The sequence below is a fragment of the Carya illinoinensis genome, chromosome 12 (assembly GCF_018687715.1).
Source record: "Carya illinoinensis cultivar Pawnee chromosome 12, C.illinoinensisPawnee_v1, whole genome shotgun sequence".
Taxonomy (NCBI): domain Eukaryota; kingdom Viridiplantae; phylum Streptophyta; class Magnoliopsida; order Fagales; family Juglandaceae; genus Carya; species Carya illinoinensis.
This window is the reverse complement of record NC_056763.1, coordinates 330,832-344,559: the sequence shown is the minus strand read 5'-3', so window position 1 is coordinate 344,559 and position 13,728 is coordinate 330,832. Positions and strand designations below refer to the sequence as shown.

Below are 13,728 nucleotides of genomic sequence, written 5' to 3'. Positions count from 1 at the left end.
GAGGGAAGTTGGTGGAGTCGAAGCTCCAACCCCCCTCCCCACAGCGAAGGAAGCAAAGCTCTAAAAGCGGCAATGAGTTTTCACGGAAGAGAGAAAAGCTTTCATTGAAGTATGTCTTGAAGTAGAGTATGTTTACTAAAGAAAATCACAACTCCCATAAGTAATGAAGCAAGTTAATTTTGTTCTATTTTTTCTTTTCCCGTTTAAAAAATCTCATTATATAATGTAACCACGATGAGCTTTTTATATGATGTGGCACTATCTGCAACTTAAACATGTCTTACTTAAACATGTCTTACGTAGATTTTAATCGATTATCACATAAACAATATCAAATAGCTCATAAATAGAGAGCGCCAGAACTCTCGAGTGACGATTTGGTGAAATTGCTCTTGATGCTGTGAGAAATTATATTTATAGTGTAGTCACGTGGCACTTCTTTTAACAATTTTACTATAAAGAGTTACTTTTGAGTACTCTTTATACACTCCGATGTAGCAGAACTCAACATTTAATTTATATTAAAAATAAAGTGATACATCCAATCATATCAGTTGAGTGTGTAAAAAATATACAAAAGTAACTCTATATAAAGTTTTTGTTCTTTTAATAACAAAAAATAAAAATAAAACTTGCAACCCTGACCTTAACAAGTGTTCTGCAGGAGACTTGAAATATAACTTATAACTAACATAAGCTTATAATCAAATGTACCAACATATGGATTTATTTCCTACAAATTTAACTACAATCTAGAATCTCTCACGACACATTTGCAATTTTTCCATCATTCAGTCACAGACCATGCTTACCTCATGCCTATACATATTGGTAAATATCCCACCAGAAGAGATATTTAAAAAGAGAACTTTATGGTGAAAAAGAGTCGAAGAATGATGATGGCTATACGTAACAAGTGGTCAGTCTTGTAGAACAAGTGAACCCTCTATTCGTTTCTCCATTGATTGCTGAGTATGGAAATTTAAAGGAGAAAACATGTCATTAGAAATAGAGGCAGGCACTGGCTTGAACTCGTAAGGACCTTCCTTCGCTCCCCAAACCTGTAACGAGTAAACAAAAGCACTCCCGTTAAAGTGCTTTAATCTCAATGCAAACAATTGCCTTAAATATGCATGAAGGTAGTCATTGAACGCGAACAAGACTGAAAGAACTGACTTGATTTCCATCTTCATCATAGCCCCTGTCCCAGGTATGCATCTCATTATTCTTCAAGATTGCAAGTTCTGAAGTACAGAAGGCTGCACCATTCTGTCATGAAGGAAAGAAGCTACCACTGAATAATTTTAATAGAACTGATCACAAGTCGAGGAGAATTCAACTTGTTTCCATATGCCACTCCCAGGTTTTCCTGCGTACAGCTAGTATACGAGGGGAGCATAATCATAAAGAAAAAATGGTAACAGGGCCAACAGATAAGTACCCATGAATTGGGAAAACCACCAGGTGGAGTTGAACCTTCATATAAACAGCGTTTTCCACGCTCACAGGTTTTAAGGTATACTGTGGTTAAATGCTCTGCAATGTCCTGCACATTAATGAGAGATAGAGCATGAGTTTGGCCACAAGTAACAATTTAAAAGCATTGAGAAGAAAATATGTAGTCCCAAACTCAAACATGAAACCTTGCTGGCAATAATGTCCAGCACATTACATCAGCAGTCCTAGCTAATGAGTGTTCCCAATCAGAAGCAGTCAACTACAAACGCATAATGAATTTCTATGGGCTAGATAAGTGGTTTAGCGCTATGCCATTCTTGAGCCTGAGGTTAAATCAGCCCATGCTATAAACCTAAGAAGCATAATCTACCCATCTGCAATGTCTTGTATGAAATAACAGGTGTGGCCAGAAAAAATCTAGCAAAGTCTGTTACAGCAAATTATATGGTTATGTGTAACGTCATAATAGAAGGTCCAAATCACATGGCCTATTATCCGAAAGGACTGGTTAGTGATACAATTAGAGCTCCATTGGAACCTTATAAAAAGCAAGAACTTCTCATTCCCAAGCAATGTGAGATCTCATACACCACATACCCTTATCATTATCATATGGGGTATCACAATCTACCCCCCTTAAATTCATGACGTCCTTGTTGGGCCAGTCTGTCGTAGGTGGTATGGCTTAAGTCCCACATTTCTGGTTAGAATAGGCTCTTATACCATTTGTAACGCCCTAATAGAAGGCCCAATCATATGGCCTATACTCCAAAAGGACTAGTCAATGATGCAATTGGAGCTTCATTGAAAAATTATAAATAGCAAGACTTTTCCTTCCCTAGCAATGTGAGATCCCATACACTTACCCTTATTCTTATCATATGGGTTATCACATTATGATATCAGAAATTTTCCTTTCAAGTCCTCACTGCCGATAAATAGTTGACAAGGAAAAACATAGGGTATGCACAGTACCTCTCTAAGACACTAACATCTACTAAATATGAAATTTGACTCAATCAAAATGCCACCACTGATCAACCTGTACCCTATAATTGGCTTGTAGCATGGTTGTAAACCATCAATTGAAAATATTTTCTTCAAATTTAATTTATGTCCCTGTTCAGATCCAACTTACTGAACTTCAGATATGTCATCAAACCAGTTTATTCATTTATTTTGATAATTAACATTATTTACGAAGAAAATAAGAATGCCACAACCTGAACATGTAACAATCCATGACCAACTAGCCTCGTTAGTTTTCGCATATGAGATGAGATGAGTTGAGATGAAAGTTGAAAGTTAAATAAAATATTGTTAGAATATATTTTTTTAATATTGTTTTTGTTTTGGGATTTGAAAAAACTAAATTTTTATTTTATTTTGTGTGGGAATTTGGGAATTTATAATGATTAGATGAGATGAGATGAGTTGACAAGAGTTATGAAAATAAACGAGGCCCAGTTACATAGATGCTTGACATATGTGAAAATAATCAAGAAGTGGTCAGAATTGGGGTTGATTTATGCTTTTGTTGACGTGATCTTCATCACACCCATTTATTAATTTATTAAAATTGTTAAAGTGAAAGCCAAACACATCTAAGGGTTTGTTGTTTGTGATATACTCCATATTGACTAATGAGTGTAGGTGGTGTATGTAACTCCACATTGGGAGGAAGAAGTTATTGTTTTTTATAATGGTTCTAATGGACACCAATGACTAGTCCTTTTGAAGTATAAATCTAGATGTGGCTTGGGCCTTCTTTTTAGGCATTACAAATGGTATCAAAGCTTATCTCAACTAGAAGCGTGGGACTTGAGTCATGTCATCTATGATGGAATGGACCAACAAGGATATTGGGAATTTAAGAGCAGGATATTGTGATACCCCATACTAACTGATGAGTGTAAGTGGTATATTCCCCACATTGTTTGGGACGAAAAAGTTCTTGCTCTTTATAATAAATGGGGCTTCAATTGTACCATTGAATAAATCTTTTGAAGTATAGGTCCAGGTGTGGCTTTGCCCTTCCCTTGGGGTGTCACACTATTCGCACACCTCACATACATAGGCTTTGCCAATTTCTTAAAATTTAGTTTCTATACTAGAGCTTGTATACCACACATTCAAGCAAAATATAACGTTAAAAACAGCATACAAAGTTTTAGAAGCACAACACAAAAATCGTAGTTCCACGCTAGATGATGCCAATTCACATAAGGGTTGTCTTATATTATATACATCTAATTAACAAAGACCATGACTTGACGTGGCAAAAGGCTCACCCCAAGAACTTCTTCAGGCTGTGGCCGCTGGTCCTTTGGGCGATCACAGAAGTTCTTGTACTCCTCCACATCTCTAATGGCATATGAACTTACCTGCTCCTCAAACAAAGTCAAAAACAGTAGACAGTTCAAATCCAATAAACAAAATATGCATAATTCAATCATGCAACAGAACATTATGTTTTACAAGATCAAAATGCAAAACAGATCAGATGCCCACCTCAACATCACATTTCAAATCTTTAGGACAAGGCTTGACCATGTAAAATCTCTGAAATCAGATAAAAGTTAGCCTTCATCAATGTACTATATGTTTTGGAAGGGGAAAACATACACTATAGAAACACGATTGAAGTTTAATGCTATTGAAAAATTAATAATTATAAAAAGAAAACGATAGCAGAAGAAGGGAGACAAGGCTCGAGCAAGCCATTTCTATCACGCTAAGATCAAGACATCTAAAAACTAGCGATTTTGACAGCTAAAAGAACAGACTAGCATACCTGCCGAAAGGGCTTCTGAGGATTCCTCCAGAATGCCTAGGAACAGAAATAAAACCCTCATAAATCTATTTCCGGTACAAAGCAACTGATAATGAACAAATATAATGATCAGGAAGCCGTTCCTAATCGACTGTGCCTTAAGAAAAAGAAAGAAGGAAAAAAGGATAGCGAAGGGGAAGCAAGTTATACACTCACTTGCTCAAAATATAAAACCTTTGACCCATCTACCATCTGTGCCGCTGGGCATGTAAGCATTCTACAGAGAGCCAAATGCAAAAGGTAATTGACGAGAACAACTACAGTCTAGATTATGAATGATTTGTTAGAGATAAGAAGCTCAGTAATTAGTTCAACGGAAAATAAGCAGCTTAAGGAAGTTTCCAGATTTCGCGCAAGAAAATAGGAACATGAATTAGGCTAGAGGGTCTACGGAAGCACCTGAAATTGAAGTAATTATCAGGAGCTCTGGATGCTTGCTCCATTGAGAACTATTGCAACGCAAGAGAGAGAGAGAGAGAGAGAGAGAGAGATCACGCAATTAATAAAGTGGTAGCATTGATTGATAGATAGAAGAAGATGGAAAAGAAAGTGGAAGAGTTGGACCTTTTGTCCGGAAAGAGAGTGAGCAACGATGCGAGCATGGTCCCAGCGAGTGGTGGACTTGGTCATTCTCTTCAGCAAAAGCGCGCCTCCTATCAGTAGCAGCGTCTTTATTACCAGCCCCCGTGCTCGGCGTCCTGTAACCATCGTTTCTTTCTTCTTTTTAAAATCCTAATACATACCCATAGGACCACCCTTCATCTTCTTCATCGTTTAGGGTTTTCGCAGGAACTACAGAGTAAGCTTTTACATAGAACTTAATCCGATCGATCGGACGGAGGAAGGGATTTAGGTTTCAAGTTATCAACTATGTTTTGGCATGAGAGAGAGACAGAAAAAGACCGAGACTATCGGAATGTCAGTGTTTTGGCCGTATGCTAGTGGTCGAGTGCTTGCTAATCGCTTCGCCACGTCACCAACAACATTTCGGTTCGGTTTTGTCATGCTATGTCGGGCTAGACTGAACTGGGCCGGGCTGATCAACTCTTTGTTTTCAGGAAAGAGGATCGAACGAAATTGGGTCCTTGATGTAATTCTATCTTTAAATTTTGTTTATATTATCAAAATTATTAATTTGTTTTTAGTTTTTATTTCAATAATCCATACTATTATGATTTTTAAAATTAAAAATTTTCTTTCATTTTATAATATAAAATTATCTATATGAACTAATTATCACGTGTTAAGGTAGTGTTTCGTACACTTGGGCTAAGCAATGTTTTAAATACCATATCGGTCAAGGTACTGGAAAAAAATATTTCGGTACTTGTACCATTTCGTATACCGTTTCGGGATAGTCGATATATGAATAAATTATATATATAAATATATATTATATATAAATACATATATATAAATTATAAATAGTCTGACCTAAATTGAAGATAAAAAAATGAGCTTGTAGTTTGAAAAAATGAAAAAAAAAAAAGTAAAGACCGAAATACCAGTCGGTACATAGGCTGGTACAGGCCGAAATATCAGCCGGTATGGCCAGTATTTTGACCAGTACAAAACAGGTATAATATTTGTACCGGACTAGTGGCCAGTATAGTATATATAGGTCGTACTTGCTGGTATGGTACGGTATTTAAAACACTGGGGCTATGTTCCTACAATCTGGACTGGGATGTTTCTACTTGCAATCACAAAGATAAAGGTGGGCTCGGTGCTAATCCAGAGAGCCTTTGATACTAAAGTTAGAATTTTGTTTGGCGGAATTGTAGGAGAATGACAGAATTCAGAGAGATTCATTTGTACTTGAAGCATGGCTTTTATACAAGGTGTCAGGGGTAAATTCTCTTACTTTGTGTCAAGAGTCTGTGTTACATCCACAGTTTTCCCAGTTATGGCCTTTAATGTGGCGTGGCATTTGAGTTGGCACCATTAGTGCGACATGGCTCCCTAGGTGGAGTCTCAACGGTTGGAGATCAGCACAGTCACTACTTGTTTCCATCGTCAAAGAATGGAGGGTTGCTTATGCTTTCTGTTCATTTATTGGCATAGATTGTTTAATGCTAGGCATCATAGGCGAGTGTGAGAGTCGATGCATTCCAATTTTGCTAACACAGTTCATGGGTCGGGCTCTTATGGTGATTCTTGGGCCATGGGAGGACAGAATCTAGTTCAAGATGTGCCTTAGTATTTGGCCAAGGATTAGCCCAATTACCTTGTCATTCTTGTCGAACGTGTTTGGTGGGAATTCCTTTATTTTTGGGGAAGTTTCGTCAACACGTCTCTAACAGATAGATGTGCACTTGAATGCGCCAGTTTGACTTCTTTCATTTGGGTAACCCAAAGTCTCTTGAAGTAGAAAGGGAACACTTGCAATTCTCGATCGTGCCAAGGGCAGACAATGGCCCGCTTGGAGCAACGGTACAACCAAGTCAAGGACTAGAACTAATTGTTCTTCTTTCTGTCCAGCAAGGGGTGGGAATTCCCAGCCGAACAGTCTACTTGACAGAAGTTCCCTCTTCGTATCATCAGGGGGATCGTGCTAGAGGACAGGGAGGTCCAGTCGATGGCCACCAAGGAGGAGGAGAGTGAGATGGAGATTGTCTGAGCTTGGGTGAAGTCACACCAGGAGGATGTTTATTTTGAGGCTTTGTTGGGGGAGGCTAGTGCAAGGCAATACCTGGCTCCCCTAACTCATGCTTGCTTTGATGACCGTCGTATCCCCATGTGACCCATAACCACTGTGCTTGCCATTGGAGGGGAAGGGGAAAAAAAGCCTCGGGCGAAGGAGTTTGGGGACAACAGCCCCGACTTCGCTCCACCACCCCTTTTGTGGTTGGTTTGTAGACTAAGACCATCTTCAGCTATTGCGGGGGCAGCTGCGCCCATCCTGCCATCCTTTGCTTCCAAGACCATGCAACTTGTCACCCCACCAAGACAGACGGGCAACACGGGTGCATCCCAGGCGGTCCGGGTCACTTCCAAGATGGATGAGGTTCCTCAACCCATGATCCCTTGGTCTCTTAGGCTGCGACTTCCCCTACCCTACCAAGCAATGTGGGGGTGACCGAGATCTTCACTCATGCTGGCACTACATTTCTATGGGGTTCTCTTGAATCCCACCCTCTATGAGTCCAAGATCGTTGTCCCATCTCCTAAAGTTAACATAGAGATTATTCCCTCCCCGAAGGGCGATGAGCATGCTGTAGAGGGCGAGGGGTTTCCATTTGCCAAAGAGCAAGTATAGGCAAGTGAGGGTGGGGATGTCTTCGATCTCGGCGAGCATAGGGTCTCCATCCTAATTTTGATAAAATATTAATTTTGAATATTAATCCTAATTTCAAATTTTTAAGAGATTTACAACATTATTCAATGAGCTTTAATGTGAATTTGTTCCTTTCTTACTCATGCTTGGTTTCTTGATGTGTTTAACTCCATTGTGTAGACAACTTGAGCTTGAGACTCCTTTATTTTTTGAATTCATTTGTTATCATCAAAATCAATGTATAGATATATAATTATACGAAATTTGAAACATTGAGTTCAACAATCTCCCACTTTTTGATGATGACAAATACTTGGTAGAACCTGAAGCCTGTATTAATACTTAAACTTCCCCTAAGAATGTGCGTTAATTTTTCAAGTAAAAGTAGAAATATACTTCAAAGCATATATAACAAGTTTAGCAATTCAAACAATTTTAATGTTCTAGTCTAAAACTTCTCCCCCTTTTGGCATCATTAAAAAAGATCTGCAGCAAGTAAATGGACTGAAAAAACAGTGTGTTAGTAGAAACTGTAGATAGTTGAAAAATTAGAGCTGTCCGTGACCCGACAAGTGTGGTTGGAGATTTTAAAAATCGCCTAATATTGTTGAAAAAAATGATCATTTTCATCCATTGGATACCAAAAAGAAATCACATTGCTCATTGACTTGGATGATAGCTTGTCTTGTTCTTTATGCTATCTATATAAAATCAGTCTTAAAATTCATCCAATCTGCAACAAATCTTCTTCTCATCTCCATAACTCATTTGCATTTGTTCAACATTCTCGCTTTAAGCTTTCAATTCTTTTCTCAATATCTCATTCTTCTAACATTCCTCTGGATTTATCCATGAGGTATTCTACACCTCAATCTCCTGTCATTTTTACAGCTACCATTGGTGCATGTTGCAGCAAAAGAGTAATAATTTTGCTAATAAGTCAGACTCTGATGCTATCTATGATTTGGTGAGTCTTGTGACTCCTTAATATATTTTGATTGATTGATAAATGTTCCACTTTTTGCTTGCTTAATTTGCAATCCAAGAATGAATGTAAGTTCTCTCATCATGCTTATTTCAAATTCTTCATATATAGTCTTAGCAAAAACTTGACACATATTTTTATTAGTAGTACCGAATATTATATCATCAACATAAATCTGAATCAAAAGAATATCATCATTTTCGTGTTTAATGAAAAGAGTTGTGTCGATTTTTCCTCTTGAAAAACCTTTTTTCAATCAAGAAACCACTAAAGTCTCTCGTACCAAGTTTTAAGAGCTTGTTTGAATCCATATAGTGCTTTTGTGAGTTTGAAAACATGATTTGGAGAAATATGATTTTCAAAACCTAGAGGTTGCTCAATATATACCTCTTCATTTATAAAACCATTTAAGAAAGCACTTTTAACATCCATTTGAAAAAGTTTGAAATTTTTATAATAAGCATATACAAGTAGCATTCGAATAGCTTCTAATCTTATGACTGGTGCATATGTCTTATCATAATCGATTCATTCTTCTTGATTGAAACATTTGGCTACAGGTTGAGCCTTATTTCTAGTAATGACTCCGGACTCATCTTTCTTGTTTCTAAAAACCCATTTTGTTCCAATAATAGTATGATTTTTGGGTCTAGGAACAAGTGTCTAAATATTATTTCTTTTAAATTGATTCAACTCTTCTTGCATAGTTAAAATCCAAGATTCATCAAGAAGTGCTTCATCAATATTTTTGGATTCAATTTGATATAGAAAAGCAATATGATTGCAAATATTTCTAGGAGATGATCGAGTGCTTACATCTCGTGAAGGTTCACCCATAATTTATTCCACTGTTTGATCTTTCACAAATTTTCACTATTTTGTTGTATCTTGTATTAAATTTTGATGATCTTTCCCAATGTCTCCATGTTGAACTTCCTCTATTGTGTTCTTTTTGTTGAGATTGTGACTTTTCGTGTTATTTATACCTCCTGTTTCTTCATCAATGGATTTCTATTTCCACGATCTTCCCTTTCGAGTTGTCTCCAAATGTTACGTGTCTTTCTTCTTTAAATCTAAGATCAAAGAATTTAGTCTTATTTCCCGTCATGTGTCTTGAACATCTACTATCTAAAAACCATTTGTTTTTGCTTGTGGAGGAATTCATGCATATCTATAAAAATAATTAAAATGATTTTTCTTGGCATCCAAGTTCTTTGGGTCCTTCATTTATTAGTATTAGAAGAAATAAGATTTTTAGGTATCTATATGGTCCTGATAGTCATTGTATGTTTTCTTCTAATAGGACAAGTATGATAATTATGACTATTTCTAATATAAAAATTGCAAATAGCATGTGACATATATGAAGAATTTGAGTGATTGTAATAGTATCTTTCTTTAACAAAATTATTTTTATGAAAATAATTTTGAATACTGGACTTTGAGGTAGAAGAATTATCAAAGAATTTTTTATAAGGTTTGTATTTTTGGCATGTATCCCAAGCCTGCCTTGTTAAAAACATATATTTGACTACCAAAAAGTTTTTCAAAATTTCTTTTTCCATTCGTAAAGTTTTCAATAATATTTTCTAAATCAGTTTTCTTCTTCTTCAACTAAAGATTTTTATCTTTCAAAATGATGTTTTCTTTTCTTAAAACATCAATTTCGTTTGTTAAAGAAGAATTTTTCTTTTTCAAAGCAGTATACTTGATACCCAAGTTTTCAAGTTCCTCGTATACATCTTCTAAAACATTTTGCAATTCTTCATATTAAGGATTTTCAATATTATCAAGATTTGTTACCTCAATGTCATATTTAGCCATAAGACAAAGATTTACCGATTCTTCATTGCTTGCTTCATTATTTGAGCTACTTGAACCATCATCTCATGTAGATTTTATTGCTTTCTTGCTCTTGTTTCGATCTTTCTTTAGCAGATGACAATCTGGTTTGATATGACCAGACTTATTGCATTTATAACAAATTAAAGTGTCATTTTTACCTGAATTTTTATTGGAAAACTTTTTGAAGGATTTCCTTGAAGGAGCTTTATTTTTCTTTAAGAACCTCTTAATTCTTCTTGTTATCATCGCAACTTCTTCATCTTTGTCATCATTTTCCTCATCTTCATTACTTTCACTTTCATGAGGAACAGCTTTAAGTGCCAAGCTCTTCTTTGGCTTTCCTTCTTCTTCTCCTCTTTTCAATATGTACTCATTGGTAATAAGTGACCCGATAAGTTTATTTACTTCGAGCTTCTTGAGATCTCTAATTTCAAGAATCGTTGTCACTTTTGATTCCCAGTATTTTGGGGTAGAGAGTTGAGAATTTTTCTTTCTATCTCTACCTTGGAATAAACTTTGTCAAGAGCTATCAAGCTGTTTATGATATTAGTAAAACGAGTGTACATACCAGAAATAGATTCATCATCATTCATCTTAAACATTTCATATTCATGAGTAAAAATATAAATTTTTGATTCATTGACTTGTGAAGTTCCTTCATAAGTAACTTCCAAGTTATTTCAAATTTCATTTGCCGTAGCGCAAGTCATTATTTTATTAAACTCATTTCCATTGAGAGTATTATATAATAAATTCATAGCAGTTAAATTCAATGTATAAAGTCTATCGTCTTCACGATCAAACTCTTCTTCTTCCTTTTTGACCTTTACTCCATCAAACACTTTTGTTGGAATATAAGGTCCATTTACAATGCATTTCTAGATTTCTCAACCTTGTGCCTGAAGAAATATTCTCATTCTAACTTTTCAAAATGAGTAATTGTCTCCACAAAAGAGTAAAGGCCGACTACTAGATTGATCTCATCAAATGAAATTGCAATGTTAGCTATAAGATGTTAACTCAAAAGATAGTTAATCTTATAACAGAGCTCTTGCTCTAATACCAATTGTTGTTCAGATGACTAACATAAGAGGGAGGTGAATTGAGTTGTATTTAAAAATTAACAATTATAAATCAAATATATAATATAAAATATAAATAAAATACGAAACAACAATAAATATAAAAGAGTAAGGGTAAGAGAGAAGCAAACTCAGTATGTTAAAAAGGTTCGGCCCCACTGTCTACATCCTCGCCTCAAGCTACCCTTTGAGGATCCTCAAATTCACTATTCAACCTCCTTCGGGTGGAGATAGAAACCTATTACACCTTTAAACAACACCTCTACAAATGATCCGTGTAGAACACCCTCTATACTTGCAATCACCTTACACGCGGTGATTCAAGTATTCCCTGTGTAGAACACTTTCTACACACACAAGGTTTATATACACCCTTTAACTGATACAATAGCTGATAGTGGGTATGTTATCAGAAAATACTCCTCAATGAGTGAAATAAGAACAGTACAACGCAAACTATATCTCTCTCGAAATGAACAAGGATTAAGGCTCAATGCTTAGAGAAGAGAGAATGAAAGTTTGAATGAATGTTGTATGCTCTTGGTGTTGTGAATTTGAAACTCTCAAATGATCTATTTATAGGCATATGAGACTTCATATTCAAATTTAAAAAGATTCACATGTCAAAGACAACATCATTCACTTGTCAAAAAATTCAAATAAAAGTTTCTTCTTTTTCATTTGTCAAAGACAACATCATTCATTTTTCAAAAATTTCAAACCTAATCTTTTTACTTTTTGTATATAACAAAAGGAGTACACTTTACTTTTCAAATTTTTTAAAAAAAATCATCTACCTTTTGCATAAGTCAAAAAGAGCATCAATCACTTTTTAAAATATTAAAATAAAGCATACACATATAAAAGATGATAATAAATCATCTTTAATATTTTCAGAATTCAAACATTTAATCATGTCATGCACATGTGAAAGATGACAATAAATCATCTTTCAAAATTTTCAAATTTAATTTTCAAAATATTCATTCACATATGGAAAATGTATTTTAATGCTTTATGATAAAATATTAATTTTGAGCCCTAATCCTAATTTCGAATTTTTAAGAGATTTACAATATTACTTTATGAGCTATAATGTGAACTTGTTCCATTCTTACTCATGCTTGGTTCCTTGATGTGCTTGACTCCATTGTGTAGACAACTTGAGTTTGAGACTCCTTTATTCTTTGAATTCATTTGTTATCATCAAAATCAATGTGTAGATATAAAATTACACGAAACTTAAAATCTTGAGTTCAACAATTGTTAAGTTGTAATATTGGTATTTCTCAGTATGCTTATGTTTTTGTTGTTTTTTCTTATTGAAATTGTAATTTTTGACCTATGCTTATATTTATTATTGTATGATTTGTAATATTAGTTTTATAATATGTTAAAATTTGAAAAATATTAATATTTATTTTTTAAGATATTGTGGTTATTAATAAATATAGATTTTAACTTTTATGTAAAATTATGTTAATTAGGTCCAATGAATTATGCGTTTTAGTTCAACCCATTTATATGAAACAAATAATTTTAAATGAGTTATATTGTATTAACATATTTCTAATTAATTATTAAACGAGTCAGAATGGATGACACGACATGACCCGTTATCTAAATGGGTTGGTTTTTGTTCGTGAGTTGCCTATATGAAAGTGTAGTAGCTGGCAAACGAAGGACACGTTACATCTATAGAGATTCCACAGACGTCACCACTATTAAGGTTGTGTTTTGTACAACTAGACTAAGTTCCTACAACCCAAGCTAGAGTGTTTCTACCTGCAATCACAAAGATAAAGGTGGGCTCGGTGGTGGTCATGTGAGCCTCAGATGCTAAAGTCAGTATTTCTTCTAGGAGAATTGTAGAAAATTGACATAGTTCAGAGACTTATTCGTACCTGGAGCATGGCTTTTATATGAGGTTTTAGGGGGACATTCTCGTACCTTGGGTTAGGGGTCTGTGTCACGCTCACAGTTGCTCCGGTCATGGCCTTTAATGTGGGGTGGCTTTTGAGGTGATGCAATTAATGCAGCTTAGCATCACTTATTATTCCCTTCATCAGAGAATGGAGGGTTGCCCGTTCTTTTCGTTCACTTGTTGGCATAGATCCATTAATGCTGGATGTCATAGGCGAGTGTTAGTGTTAGCACATCCCATATGTCCCCTTCAACTTGTTTCTCACGCAATGCATTCCCTTTCTGCTAACACAGTTTGTGGGCCAAACTCTTTTGATGATTCTTG

The 13,728-nt window shown here is 35.4% G+C and overlaps 1 protein-coding gene across 1 annotated transcript; it reads right to left on the bottom strand.

Moving 5' to 3' along the window:
* Positions 1-495: 495 nt before the first annotated feature.
* LOC122290407 (chromophore lyase CRL, chloroplastic) lies at positions 496-5,219 on the bottom strand. The gene is made up of 9 exons (XM_043098061.1): positions 4,856-5,219; positions 4,691-4,740; positions 4,448-4,508; positions 4,253-4,288; positions 3,970-4,020; positions 3,750-3,842; positions 1,442-1,546; positions 1,177-1,269; positions 496-1,061 (listed from the first exon to the last, which is right to left on the bottom strand). The coding sequence occupies exons 1-9, from the start codon at positions 4,997-4,999 to the stop codon at positions 921-923; spliced, it is 774 nt and encodes a 257-aa protein (XP_042953995.1). The 5' UTR covers positions 5,000-5,219; the 3' UTR covers positions 496-920.
* Positions 5,220-13,728: the final 8,509 nt, after the last annotated feature.